This window comes from Dipodomys ordii, unplaced genomic scaffold (genome assembly GCF_000151885.1).
Source record: "Dipodomys ordii isolate 6190 unplaced genomic scaffold, Dord_2.0 Scaffold45, whole genome shotgun sequence".
In the NCBI taxonomy this organism is placed as follows: Eukaryota; Metazoa; Chordata; class Mammalia; order Rodentia; family Heteromyidae; genus Dipodomys; species Dipodomys ordii.
Window position 1 is genome coordinate 6,179,220 of NW_012267261.1, and position 13,541 is coordinate 6,192,760.

The following is a 13,541-nucleotide window of genomic DNA, read 5'->3' on the forward strand; positions in this document are numbered from 1 at the left end:
GCGGCGCGGGGGAGTCCGCGAGACCCTTGGCGGTCCTTGGGAGCGGGCAGCCGTCGGGCTCCCCCGAGGACACGCGCCTCGCCGGTCCCTGTAAGGAAGGTACGGTGTCCCGGCACCAAAGTCACCCCACTTCCAGAGCCAGACAGCGCGCACAGCAGCGCGGCCGAGGGCTGGGGCGTTGGGCGCCCAGGGGTGCGCAGTGCACAACAAGGAGAATGAGAGACCAGGAAAGGGCGCAGAGGGGCCGGGGAGCGGGTCGTCCTTCTCGCCTCCCTCTTTTCTGAAGCTGCTATCCGGAGAGACGTCATCCCCGCCAAGGAGCGGGTTTTGGAACGCACCCACTCCCAGCCAGCCACATTGCCACCAATTCAGCACACAAAGCCGGTGTTCTCAAAAACTATTACCATATATTTAAAATTTTCCGTATTGAATTAAGTGTGCTTAAAATAGGGCATGGATATCATTTTGCTTTAACAAATCTATCATCTGTCTGTCTATCAGCTTCATGGTCTGAGGAAATAGCTGTTGGGTAGACCACTTGCACAGAAAGCAGGAGGCCCAGGACCCCACCCTCAGCATCACAAATAAATGAATAAATATGAAAAACCTGAGATACCATAAACATTTCCTGTTTAAGGTGAACTATTCAGTGAATACTTCCATCACTCCCGCACCGAGCCCCCAGGCATTAGTAGTTACACTCTATTTGTCCTCCACTCTCCCAGCCCTGGAAATCATGAATTTAACCTTCTGCTTCCATGACCGATTCTGTATGCATGGAATCATCCAGCAGGCGAACGATCTGTGACTTGCTTCTTGCACTTAACATATTGCTTCTAAGATTTACCAAGCTTGCATCTTTCTTCTGTTATTTTTCTTTCTTTCTTTCCCTCCCCCGTCCCTCTCTCTCTCCTTTCTTTCTTTCTTTTTTTCTTCCCTTTCTTTCCCTCCTTTCCCCTCTCTCTTTCTTGCTTTCTCTCTCCCCCAGCTCCCTCTTTGTTGGCTCTTGGACTTTTGAATTTGGCTTTGAACTTGCTAGGAAGGCACTCTACCACTTGCCATTCTCCAATTCTACTCCATTCTCTTTTATGACTGAATAATAATATTGTTTACTTATTTTTGCAAGGATTGAATTCAAGGCCTGAGATTGACCTCAGAGCCTGCAATTACAAGGCTAGTACTGTTACTTAAGCAACACTTCCAGTCCCAGAAATGTTTTATAACAAAAATAACATTTTGGGGGGCTGGGAAGGTGGCTCAGTGGTAGAGCGCTTGCCTTGCATGCCTTAGCACCACATAAGCAAAAAGAAAAAAGCCGGAAGTGGCGCTGTGGCTCCAGTGGTAGAGCGCTAGCCTTGAGCTGAAGAGCTGAGGGACAGCACCCAGGCCGAGTTCAGGCCCCACAATTGGACCCCCCAAAAAAAATCAAATCACACTTTTGCTTATCCTTTTTTTCTGTAGTTTGTGTGCAGGTGTGTGTGCTCACAATCATTGGTTGGAGTCTCATGAAATTTTATGCTTAGGCTGGCATTGAACTAAAACTATACCTCCTAAATAGCTAGGTTTGCAAACTGAAGAACACTTTGTGGCAGGTTTATTCATTTTTTAAAAAAGTTATAACTGGAGAATGAAACACTATACAGTGTTTCAGGTATTGCTCTGGTCTGAATGTTTGCACCTTGTGTTGGAAGCTCCATACCAATTTGATGGCATCTGAAGATGGGCCTGTTAGAAGATAACAAAGTCATCCGAAGATGGGCCTGTTAGAAGGTAACAAAGTCATGAGGGTGGAGGACACAGCAAGGACTTGACAGTTATGATCCAGAAAGCAGGCTCTTACCAGATACCAAAATCCTAGGGCCTTGGACCTCCCAGCTTTCAGAAACTGTGAGAAATCAATTAATGTGCTTTTTTTTTGGGGGGGGGGTCCGGTCATGGGGCCTGCACTCTGGGCCTGGGCGCTGTCCCTCAGCTCTTCAGCTCAAGTCTAGCGCTCTACCACTTGAGCCACAGCACCACTTGCGTCTTTTTTTTTCCTTTTTGCTTATGTGGTGCTGAGGAATCGAACCCAGGGCCTCAGGCATGCAAGGCTTCAAGCGCTCTACCATTGAGCCACCTTCCCAGGTCCACAATTAATGTGCTTTTGTTTTGTTTTTGTGTTGGAACTAGGGCTTGAACTCATGGTCTAGGCACTGTTCCTGAGCTTTTGTGCTAAGAGCTAGCACTCATTTAAGCCTCAGTTCCACTTCCTGCTTTTTTGCTGTTTAATTGGAGACACATGTCTGGACCCACAATCCTGAAATCTCAGCCTCCTGAGTAGCTAGGGTTACAGGTATGAGCCACTAGCACCAGGTCTGAGAGTCTGATCTCAGCCTTTGTGGTCTCATCACCTTCTCCACTTGTGAGTGTCTAATCTCCCTCTGCCTGTGTTTTGTAGTGTCCCTCAGATAACCAGGATCATGTTCCTGGTCTCATCACCTTCTCCACTTGTGAGTGTCTAATCTCCCTCTGCCTGTGTTTTGTAGTGTCCCTCAGATAACCAGGATCATGTTCCATTTTGAGTTCCCTAACCTCATCACACTACAAAGATCCTTTTCCTACATAAATTAGCACCTGAGGGTTGCAGAGATTAGGAATCCATACATTAGGGAGCCATCATTCAGCCTCTTACACCGTGTTCTCTAATTTCCTGGAGGAGTCTTGTGGGAAGCACAGGGTTAGAGATGGAGACATGGTGGAGTGGCTGCTGGCAGTCCGTGGTCATGATGATTTGAAGAAAAACGAGTTGAGTAGAATGTGGGCTGTGGGCTTTCTTTTTCTGCTCTTTGCAGATGTGATTGGGGTACAGTGCGGGGCCCTCTTGGCAAAACAGCAGCAGAGGTACTGCAGTACAGGGAGGAGACAGAGACCAGGTTGTGAAGAATCCAAATCCTGTGCAGAACACTTAGAACATGTATTCTAAACAACTCCTCCCCATGGGCCCCTTCCAGATTCTTCTAGCTCCTATTCCCGGATCCTCAGAGCCGGCAACTGACTGGGAGCTAAGGATCATGGGCTTTTGGCCACAGTTCAGTCCACAGAAAAGAAAACCTAGTAAGAGGACATAGTACTTGTCCTGCTGGGCAGTGGGCCACATCACAGCTCATAGCATTTCCTGTTGGCCAGGGCAGCTGCAGGGCCTCAGGCATTGTCCTTTGAAGAAGGGTTGGGCTAAACAACTTGCAAGGCCTGCAGGAGCTTTCCCTTCTGTAAGGCACCTTGCTGGGGCAGTTTCCTGTCCAGGTCTGACAATACATTACTTAAAGGGCTGTGTCCACTCTGCAAACAGAAATGATTAAAAAAACAAAAAGATTTTGTCCTTGCTCCCCTCCCCCTTATTTTGGTGTACTGGGGTTTGAACTCAAGGCCTTACACATACTAGGTTTGCTTTAGCACTTGAGCCACATTTCTACTTCTAGCTCTTTGCTCTTGGGGATTTGTCTGCCTGGGGTTGACATCTAATCTTGATCTTCAGATCTCAGCATCCTGAATAGGTACGAGTCACAAATGCCTGGCTGCTGCACATCTTAAAAATGTACGTTGCCAGTTGCTCACAGAATGTACAAAATTGTTTTCTCTTCATACAGGACAGTCCCTGGAGAACAAAACCTTCCCTGCCCTGTGTCCTCTTCACCCTCATCTGGATACAGTGTGCCTAACATGCAGCCATTGGATATTAACAGGAAAACTTTTATTTTCTCACTTCAGATCTGTTAAAATAGGATATTACTTAATAGATTTCTAGCTTATAAGATTTCCAGTTTACCCCCATTAAAATACACGTGGCTATTGATTCCTAACAAGGACATCTTTCTAATTTCCTGAACGTAAACAGATGACAGATATATGGCAGGTTCTACATTAAAAGAGTGGTGTATTGCTCATAATAAAATGCTGGGAAGTGATAACGATAATGATTAATTCCTTTGTCTATAGTACAGACTGCAGTGAGGGTGGCAATCCTCAAAAGAAAATCAAGAGTGCTTAATGAAAGACATTCATGGTAGATGTGAAAATAAAAATGGCAAGGCAAAAATAGAAATCCCCCATCACGATGGCCTGGTTTGAGTTCCTCAGACTCTAAGCAAGGACTTCTGTTCAGTCATTTTACTAGGGAGCCAACCCCAGGAAATTAAAGGGAGGTAGAAGAGGGATAAAGGGAAGAGAGAAAAATGATGGAGGCTTTAATGAGATGGTGTTGATGTGGGCAGCTGGGGTTTACTTCTATTACTTCCATTGGGATCTTCTGTGGGACATGTAGAATGAACCCAATGAGTCCTAACATGGAAGGCAATGTTCTCAGGGATTTTAAACACGACCCATGCCTGCCCCCAGCCCTCTGCAATTGAAGGGCTGTATTGACTCTGTGTTTTGTGTGTGTGTGTGTGGTTGAGAATAAATCCAAACAATGTGCTTAAAAGAATCCATCTAAAATTCCTGTTATATAATAAACATCCATGAAAGAAAATAAAATTCCTGTTTTAGCAAATGAACATGATTAAAGGTATACACTATGTGCAAATGGCAGTTTATTTACTTAAACCAATGAGAACATCAGTTAGTGGCAATTGAATGTTATTATCTTTTCAAAAACATTCCCCTGACTCACAAGTTGGTATGCATTTGTGTGCATGTTTACAGGAACAAAGCCACATGATTCATCTTTAGCCTCCAACAGGACTAGGTTTCTGGGGCTCTGTGGTGACAACTGTAGTCAAGGTTGGTGTTTTGAGGAGCTGCCCAGGCTGGATGTCAACTGTGAGAAGCCACTGCGCTCCCCACGAGCACCTTGCACTCCAGGGCTATGGATGTGTTCCGCAGGAGACCAGCAGTCTGTCTTATCTGCACTGTGGAGGTGCCGTTTCTGCTGCTGCCCATGTTCACATGTCCAGGTGCTTGTAGAGTCTACGACTCTTTTCTTTTTTATTTTTGTTGCCATGTTTTTTCCAGGGCTTCCCAGCCCCATTCTCAGCGCTCACAGTAGCTGGAGTCACCAGGCCACTCCCAGGCTTATAACCCATCACTGCCTGGACTCCCTTGGTCAAAGCTCTGACATTCTCCTGGGAAACAAGAGGACATGACTTGAGATGCCAGCAGGCCACGTGCTTTAAGGGATATGCACAGTACTGTCTGAATTGCGTCAGGATGAACATGAGCGCTCAGTGGACTACCCTTTCCTGGAGGACAGATCCTCCTTCTCTCCCCACAGCTTGTCTTCAATTCGTCTCTTTTCCCTCTACCCTTGACTACTTCATTTAAGTCTCCTAGTTTCAAAAGCCATCTTCAGTCATCTAGACTCAAAATACCAGCTGTTTTCTAGACAGCTCTTTTTTTTTTTTTGGGTCCAGTTGTGGGGCCTGAACTCTGGACCTGGGCGCTGTCCCTCAGCTCTTCAGCTCAAGGTTAGCACTCTACCACTTGAGCCATAGCGCCACTTCCGGCTTTCTTCTGCTTATGTGGTGCTGAGGAATCGAACCCAGGGCCTCATGCATGCAAAGGAAGAGCTCTACCGCTGAGCCACCTTCCCAGCCCCATAGACAGCTCTATCTTAATATCAAAATTCAAATTTTTCAACCCACATAAAACAATGACTCTAAAAAATATAAATTTAGTTAGAAAAAAATTAACCCAATATTAAGTGTAAAGCGATATCTCACAACTTTTGTATAATAGTAAAGTGTTAGTATTATACTATGGTCATAGTGATGGCCACACAACTCTGAAAATGTACTATCAGCTACTGAGAAGCTTGTTTTAGAAGGTGTGTATAGAGCTGTCAGTACAGGTGCACACCTCTATTCCTAGCACTCAGGCAGCTGAGGCAGGAAACAATTTGAGTTTTCATTTGAGACCAGCTGAGGGTATATAGAGAAACTGCCTCAGAAACCCAAAAAGGGTATGTGCATGTGCAAGCTTAAATATTGTTTATAGTACATGAATATCTTACTTTTCACTATTACAAAGAACATGTGGAAATCAAAGTTAAAGTAATTTTAAAACTCACTTGATGGAAAAAAGTCTTGTCAACTGCATTTTCAATCTGCTTTGCTTTTTTATTTCCCCTGGGCTGCATTTTTATCTCGTCATCATTCATTCTACTCTCCAGGAGTCGCTGATGTTGATGCTGGAATGTCACAGGATCTCTTCCGGGAGGAGGATGACAGTACAGGAGTTTACCCTACAGAGACAACATGGAGGTGAGCAGTGCAGCCTAAGCGTCCATTGTGTCATCACATGCTCAGGGAAGGCCCTCAGAGGAGGCATGTCAGTCAGCGACATGCTGAGGGAGTGTCTGGTTTTCCTGATTTTTTTAATTTTCAAATTTTTATTGGCACACATTTGTTGTACAAGGGAGTTTCATTGTGACATTTTCATACATGTAAAGAGCAAGTCTCAATTACCCTCATCCCCTCTAGCAATCACTCAGCATTACCCTATTCCCCCTTCTCAAAACGTTTTCAGCAGATTTCATTGTTTTCTGTTTTTTTTTTTTTTTTCTTTTTTCTTTTCCCCAATCCTGGGGTTGAACTCAGGGCCTGGTCACTGTCCCTGAGCTTCTGCTCAAAGCTAGCACTCTACCACTTGGGCCATAGCACCACTTCTGGATTTTTCTGTTTATGTGGTACTGAGGAACTAAACCCAGGGCTTCATGGATGCTAGGGAAGCACTCTACCACTAAACCACATTCCTAGCCCTTTTTTTTTTTTGCTGTTGTTGGTTGTGAGACTTGAACTCAGGGCCTGGATGCTATTCCTGTGTCTTTGTGTTCAAGGCAGCTCTGTACCACTTGAGGCATAGCACCACTTCCAGTTTTTGAGTGGTTAATTGGAGAAAAGAGTCTCACGGGGACTTTTCCACCTGGGCTGGCTTCAAACTGGGATCCTCAGATCTCAGCCCCCTGAGTAGCTAGGATTACAGGTATGAGTCACTGGTGCCTCACTTTTTTTTTTTGTCGGCCATGGGGCTTGAACTCTGGGCCTGAGCGCTGTCCCTCAGCTCTTCAGCTCAAGGCTAGTGCTCTACCACTTGAGTGCCACTTCCGGTTTTCTGGTGGTTTACTGGAGATAAGAGTTTCACAGACTTTCCTGTCTGGGCTGGCTTTGAACCTGGATCTCAGTCAGGCGTGAGCCATTGGTACCGGGCTTCACTTTTTATACATGCAAACAAATTATAATATTTATCTCATTAATCCTTGTTAGGTCTCCCCACCTCCCACTGAGCCTGTTTACTTTTCTGTAATCTACTTTTGCTTAAAAAGTATGTACTTACAGCAACATTTGTTTTTTGATTAAGCTTAATTTTGGCTCACTGAATAAAAAGACTCAGACACTAACACACTAATGCTGACCCTTCAAGTGTTTTAGGGACCTAACTCTTTCCAAGGCCCAAGATGAGACGAGATCTTTCTTCTCTGGGTTCCTTTAATTTTGTTTGCATTTCTGCTAAGTGTTCTTTGGTGCACTTCAATGATTACACTTATGGCAATTATGACCGTACTAATGGGCATAAATCAAAGTAGTTCCTATAGGGCTAAGAGTGGGGATGAATGCTCTCATTCTAGCAACTGAGAGATCATAAGTGCAAGGTCAGCCTGGGCTATGTAATGAGATGCTGTCCCAAAAGACTGTGTAGATGCTTTTTGTTGTTGTTGTTATTCTGATACCAGGGCTTTAGGCTCTTGCTTGGCTTTTTCATTTAAGGCTGGCACTCTAGAATTTGAGCCACAGCTCCACTTTCAGCTTTCTGGTAGTTACCTGAAGAGTCCCTCCGATTTATCTGCCCAGGCTGACTTTGAACTTTGATTCTCAAGATCTCAGCCTCTTCAGTAGCTAGGATGACAAGTGTGAGTCACTGTAGCTGTGATGTAAGCTTATCTTTCCATCTCCCACAGTTAAAAATAAAAGGTAAATGAATAAATGATTTACCATATAAATAGTGCTAACTCCTGTTTTTCTCAATTGAAATCAAAATAGTAATGGCTGCTCACTTTGACTGTTATGTTCCAAGAAGTCTCATGTGACTTTGAGGAAGGAATAAAGCCAAATCCCCACAACTGTTTATTCCTTAGGAAACTATAAAGCTGGTATTTAGAAAAGACCTAAACTAGATATGTAACAACTCTTCAGGGTTTATTATGTACACAAAACAGGAAGTGGCACTGTGGTAGAGTGCTCGCCTTGAGCTGAAGAGCTCAGGGACACCACCCAGGCCCAGAATTCAAGCCCCATGACCGACAAAAACAACAACAACAAAAATCATGAGCTTGGTGTTACTAAACATAAACAAAGGACCATGTGTTCACATATTTCCCATAATTTCATGAGCTAGGTACTGTGACTCTCCATTTTACTCATGAGGAAACCCAAAATAGCACAGGCTCGTCATTTGCAAAATAACAATATCAACCTTAGAACTGTACTTTATTTTATTTGGGGTGTTATGGATTGAACTCAAGGCCTGTACATGCCATAGAGTATACTCCCAGTGACTTGCTATTATTATTATTACTGCTAGATAAGCATAGGAAGAAAGCATATAAATAGCTATATTGTAAGGAAATTATGGTAATATACTTAAAATGGAAAAAAGCAAAAGGCCAGACAGGATAATCAAATGCATAAATCAGTAACTCAGCAATTACAGGTGTTCAGAAATGTTCATCTTTCCTTTCCTAATATTCTATCAGTCCCTTCTTCATGATGCTGACTTAACTATCCCAGTTATAACCTCATCTCAATAAAAAAAATCCCCTTAGAACTTGACAGGTTGTTTTAGCTAAGAACACAGAATTGGGAAAAGAAAACATGCTTATTCAAGCGAGTAATAAAGAAGATCCACTCACTTTGACATAATCCTTTAGGATATAGCGTGCAGATCGAGGCTGGTCTGGCTGTCCATGTGCTGTCATGAATCCTCGCATACCTGCAAAAGTAATGAATTGTGCAAAACTTCAATCAGAAGATTATAGGCCATATGCTGGGGGGGGGGGTTCACACCTGTAATCTTAAGCTACTCAAGAGGCTGAGATCTGAGGATCACAGTTCAAAGCCCTCATCAACCTTGGCTCTGAAGATCCAACTAAACTAGGATCGTTCCAGTGACCTGTCCCTGATTCTTTGCATTTTGGCTTAATGAGACCAAAGGATTTGTATTTGGCATTTGTTCTACTGACCGAGTTAAATGCTAATTATATTCATAAGAATAAGAATGTTGTATTTCCCAAGGCTGGGAAGGTGGCTCAGTGGTAGAGCGCTTGACTTGCATGCCTGAGGCCCTGGGTTCGATTCCTCAGCACCACATAAGCAAAAAGAAAAAATCCAGAAGTGGCGCTGTGGCTCAAATGGTAGAGCGCTAGCCTTGAGCTGAAGAGCTGAGGGACAGCGCCCAGGCCCAGAGTTCAGGCACCATGACTGGACCCCCCCCCCCAAAAAAAAAAATCAAAGAACTATTAGAAAAAAAAGAAAATAAAATTACCATTACTGAAAGCACAGCAAATGAAATACCTAACACAACTTAATACTTGAATAAAATTAATTTGTAATATCTCTCAAAAAAAATGTTGTATTTCCCATTATAAGAGCTGATTTTACAACGAGCAATGGGTAGATACAACACAGGTGAATTTTGTCATGACTGTGCCGAGTAAGAGAAGTGAACAAGAGATTCCACCACATGGTTTCAACAATTCAAGCCTCCAGGAAGGAAAGGACTGTGGTGGCCTGCAGCATACCCTAGCTGTGGAGCCAGCAAGGATACAAGGCAGTTTTGGAAGTAAGGGTATGTGTGTGCATGCATGGGGTGTCACACTGTAATAAGGGTCTCCATGGTAGAGTGCTTGCCTTGTATGCATGAGGCTCTGGATTCGATTCCTCAGCACCACATAAGCAGAAAAAAGCTGGAAGTGGTGCTGTGGCTCAAGTGGTAGGGCACTAGCCTTGAGCTAAAGAGCTGAGGGACAGCGCCCCGGCCCAGAGTTCAGGCCCCATGACCAACCAAAAAAAAAAAATCTAAATGCTAAATAACCCCTCTGTACAGTATTTTTACAATAAAAAGCATGTAAAAAAAAGAAAAAATAATATAGGAAGACAATTTTATCGTTGGGTGATGGTAAAGGCCTTCCCAAGTAAAACACCAAATGGAAAAGGTTTATTAAGATTATTTTATTTATTTATTTTTTGGGTCCAGTCGTGGGGCCTGAACTCTGGGCCTGGACGCTGTCCCTCAGCTCTTCAGCTCAAGGCTAGCACTCTACCACTTGAGCCACAGCGCCACTTGTGGCTTTTTCTGCATATGTGGTGCTGAGGAATCGAACCCAGGGCCTCATGCATGCAAGGCAAGCGTTCTACCACTGAGCTACTTTTCCAGCCCCTTATTAAGATTATTAACATTGTCAGGCACTGGTGGCTCACAACTGTAATCCTAGCTACTCAGGAGGCTGAGGTCTGAGGATCCTACTTTGAAGCCAGCCCAGGCAGCAAAGTTCGTGAGACTCTTTTCTCCAATAAACTACTCAGAAAAAGCTGGAAGTGACATATACTTTACCATTTTGGGCACGACCCCAGATCAAAAAATAGCATTTATATTATTATTACAAAATAAAATAGCTGAGGGGTATACAACACATGTTTACCCTGGGTTTAAAACAAGATACCCTACCTCCAAACTTACTATTTATGTTAACTACATTTGTTTCTCATGTTTTAAAATAACATACAACTCACATCCATAAGCTGTTAATAGTTCTTCTGAGGTTGGAGGTCGATGAGGATCTTCGTCTTCTCTAGGTTTTATGATACTAATACCATAGGTAGCTTCTAAAACACGTCTTGGAATGTTCTGGCAAACGTAAACTCATCAAGGAATCCATTCTCTTGAACTGACTCACTACCTCCCCATGACATCTGAACCATGCTGCTAAAAACATCATTTAGTCATTGTGTGTCCCCATTCCCCACCAAACTGGGTTTGAATTCAAGGCCTCACATTCACTCTCTCAGCTTACTCACTTGGCTATTTACTCTATTACTTGAGCCATGTCTCTAGCCTGGCTTCTTGTGGGTTAATTGGTGATGGAGTCTCTCAGACTTTTCTGACTACGCTGGCTTCAAACCTCAATCTTCCAGATCTCAGTCTCCCGAGTAGCTAGGTTTACAGGCATGAGCCACTGGCATCTGGCTTCCAAATGATTTCTTAAATAATAAAAACATCTCTTGATCTTCACAATCAAGGATAAATAGTAAGGTTCTATCTTATAGCAGTTGTTCACACAGAGCTACCATGTACTGCACAGAATGATGTTCCTTCAAAGACAGGCCCTGCATGGTTTAGGCCTATTACCCTCACGTCACCTAACTATGTCTGCCTTATAGGAAGTAGTACTTAATACATGTCTGATTATTTACAGAACTTTTTTTTCTTGCCAGTCCTGGGGCTTGAACTCACGGCCTAGGCACTGTCCCTGAGCTTCTTTTCACTTAAGGCTAGTGCTCTACCACTTGAGCCACTGCGCAACTTCTGGACTTTTCTGTTTATCTGGTACTTAGGAATCGAACCCAGGGCTTCATGCATGCTAGGCAAGCACTCTACCATTAAGCCACATTCCCAACCAATTTACAGACCTTTTTAAAACAGAAAAGCATGAACATCTGTGGCTCCTGTTAATGAAAGTAACAAAACCACCTATCATAATTTTATTTAAAAATTAAACCTTTAAGTCATGATACCAGTTTCTTTCTCACACAGAGGAAAGCAGAGTTTGTGGTGCATCCTTCAGTGCACGTCACACACTTTTAGGCATATAGGTACCTCTCAGTACAGGGCATCATGTTTTGTGAGGCAAAACTTTTCCAAAAATGGAATATGCATATATACACATACACATGACATATACAATAGAACTTCAATATTTTGAGATTTACCCAGGCTACTACATGTAGAAGTAGTGCATTATTTTAAACAGTCATTTAGTATTTCCTTTTAGTAATATTGTTTAGCCTGGATAAACTAATTCCTACTCACCAATTCTTACAGAAAAATAAACAAAACCCCCCCAAAACATACTGGGAGTAAACAACAAGCCACGAAGGATCGCGTCAAGTGATGTGTGGGTTCTAGAATTTTACCTTCTTCATAAGCCAACAGGCTAGTATGCCAGTTTCAGAGTTTTATGTCTTCTATAAGCATATGCACAAAACAGTATGACTGTTTACTTCCAAGTAGGCTAAAGTCGTAGATGCTGCCAAGGCTCTAACAGGTCTACCCTGAGTGCTTCTTCATCTAGGATAACCAGGCACTACTACCTCTATGCTTCAGCTAAGAGTCCTAATCTACTTACTTACTAGCTGTCAGGTACTAGTTTTCTGTGTCAGGTTCCTCAGGTATAAGAAATTGGGAATGATAGCAATGCCTTCCTCATGGTTTTTTTTTTTTTTTGTTGGTCGTGGGGCTTGAACTCTGGGCCTGGGCACTGTCCCTGCACTCTTCAGCTCAAGGTGAGGGCTCTACCACTTGAGCCACAGTGGTTTTCTGGTGGTTTATTGGAGATAAGAGTCTCACGGACTTTTCTGCCTGGGCTGGCTTTGAACCGTGATCCTCAGATCTCAGCCTCCTGAGTAGCTAGGATTACAGGCATGAGCCACTGGCGCCTGGGTTATTTTTAAGCATTAAATATTACCGAGTAAATGCTGGAAAAGTACACAAGCAACCTATACGCGTTAATTGTAAGTAAATACAATCAACTGTAAGGTTAGCATTATATAAAGGGGAAATTATTTAAAGGTTAGCAAGTTTTCCAATGTCACTCTAAAGTCAAATGGCACTCATGGTGGCTCATGCCTATAATCCTAGCTAGTCAGGAGGCTGAGCTCTGAGGATCATGATTCAAAGTCAGCTGGGGCAAGAAAGTCCCTAAGACTTATCTCTAATTAATTATCTAAAAGCCATAAGTGGAGCTGGGTTTCAAGTGGTAGAGTATTAGGCCTTGAGTGGAAAAGATAAGAGGCAATACTAGGTCCTGAGTTCAAGCATCAGTACCTAATGACAGTATTATACAGGTTTGCAACTGAGGGAAGAGAATGTGAGGCTTGGGCTTTCCCACTTACAGAAACTATACTGCTGAAGTCAAGAGACAGTTCAAATTAAAAAAAATCCTGATGATAAGCTCATTATAAGTTTGTGTAGGTCACAAGAATTTTGAGATTCCATATTGGTAAATTATCAGTACTGGCCAGGTGCTGATGGCTCACGCCTGTAATCCTAGCTACTCAGGAGATTAAGATCTGAGGATCATGGTTCAAAGTCACCTGGGGCAGGAAAGTCAGTGCATGACACTTTTATCTCCAATTAAGTACCAACAGACCAGAAGGGGAGCTATGGCTTAAGCAGAAAACTCAGGGACAGCACCCAGGTCCTGAGTTCAAGCCCTAGGACCAGCATAAAAAAGTACTATCAGGAAGTGGCGCTGTAGCTCAAGTGGTAGAGCTATCGCCTTGAGCTGAAGAGCT

At 43.4% G+C, this 13,541-nt stretch overlaps 2 protein-coding genes across 2 annotated transcripts in view; both read right to left on the bottom strand.

Moving 5' to 3' along the window:
- Tmem44 (transmembrane protein 44) overlaps nucleotides 1-308 on the bottom strand; it is a 38,498-nt gene extending 38,190 nt beyond the window's left edge. The window contains exon 1 of the mRNA XM_013019304.1: nucleotides 25-308. Within this exon, the coding sequence (XP_012874758.1) occupies nucleotides 25-308 (284 nt within the window). The remainder of the gene's footprint in view (nucleotides 1-24) is intronic.
- A 4,243-nt stretch (nucleotides 309-4,551) lies between these two features.
- The window catches only part of Lsg1 (large 60S subunit nuclear export GTPase 1), a 30,571-nt gene continuing 21,581 nt past the window's right edge, over nucleotides 4,552-13,541 (bottom strand). Inside the window, exons 9-13 of the mRNA XM_013019305.1 lie at nucleotides 12,713-12,722; nucleotides 10,761-10,889; nucleotides 8,882-8,961; nucleotides 6,044-6,217; nucleotides 4,552-5,099 (exon numbers count right to left, since the gene is read on the bottom strand). Of these exons, the coding sequence (XP_012874759.1) occupies nucleotides 4,920-5,099; nucleotides 6,044-6,217; nucleotides 8,882-8,961; nucleotides 10,761-10,889; nucleotides 12,713-12,722 (573 nt within the window). The 3' untranslated portion in view covers nucleotides 4,552-4,919. The remainder of the gene's footprint in view (nucleotides 5,100-6,043; nucleotides 6,218-8,881; nucleotides 8,962-10,760; nucleotides 10,890-12,712; nucleotides 12,723-13,541) is intronic.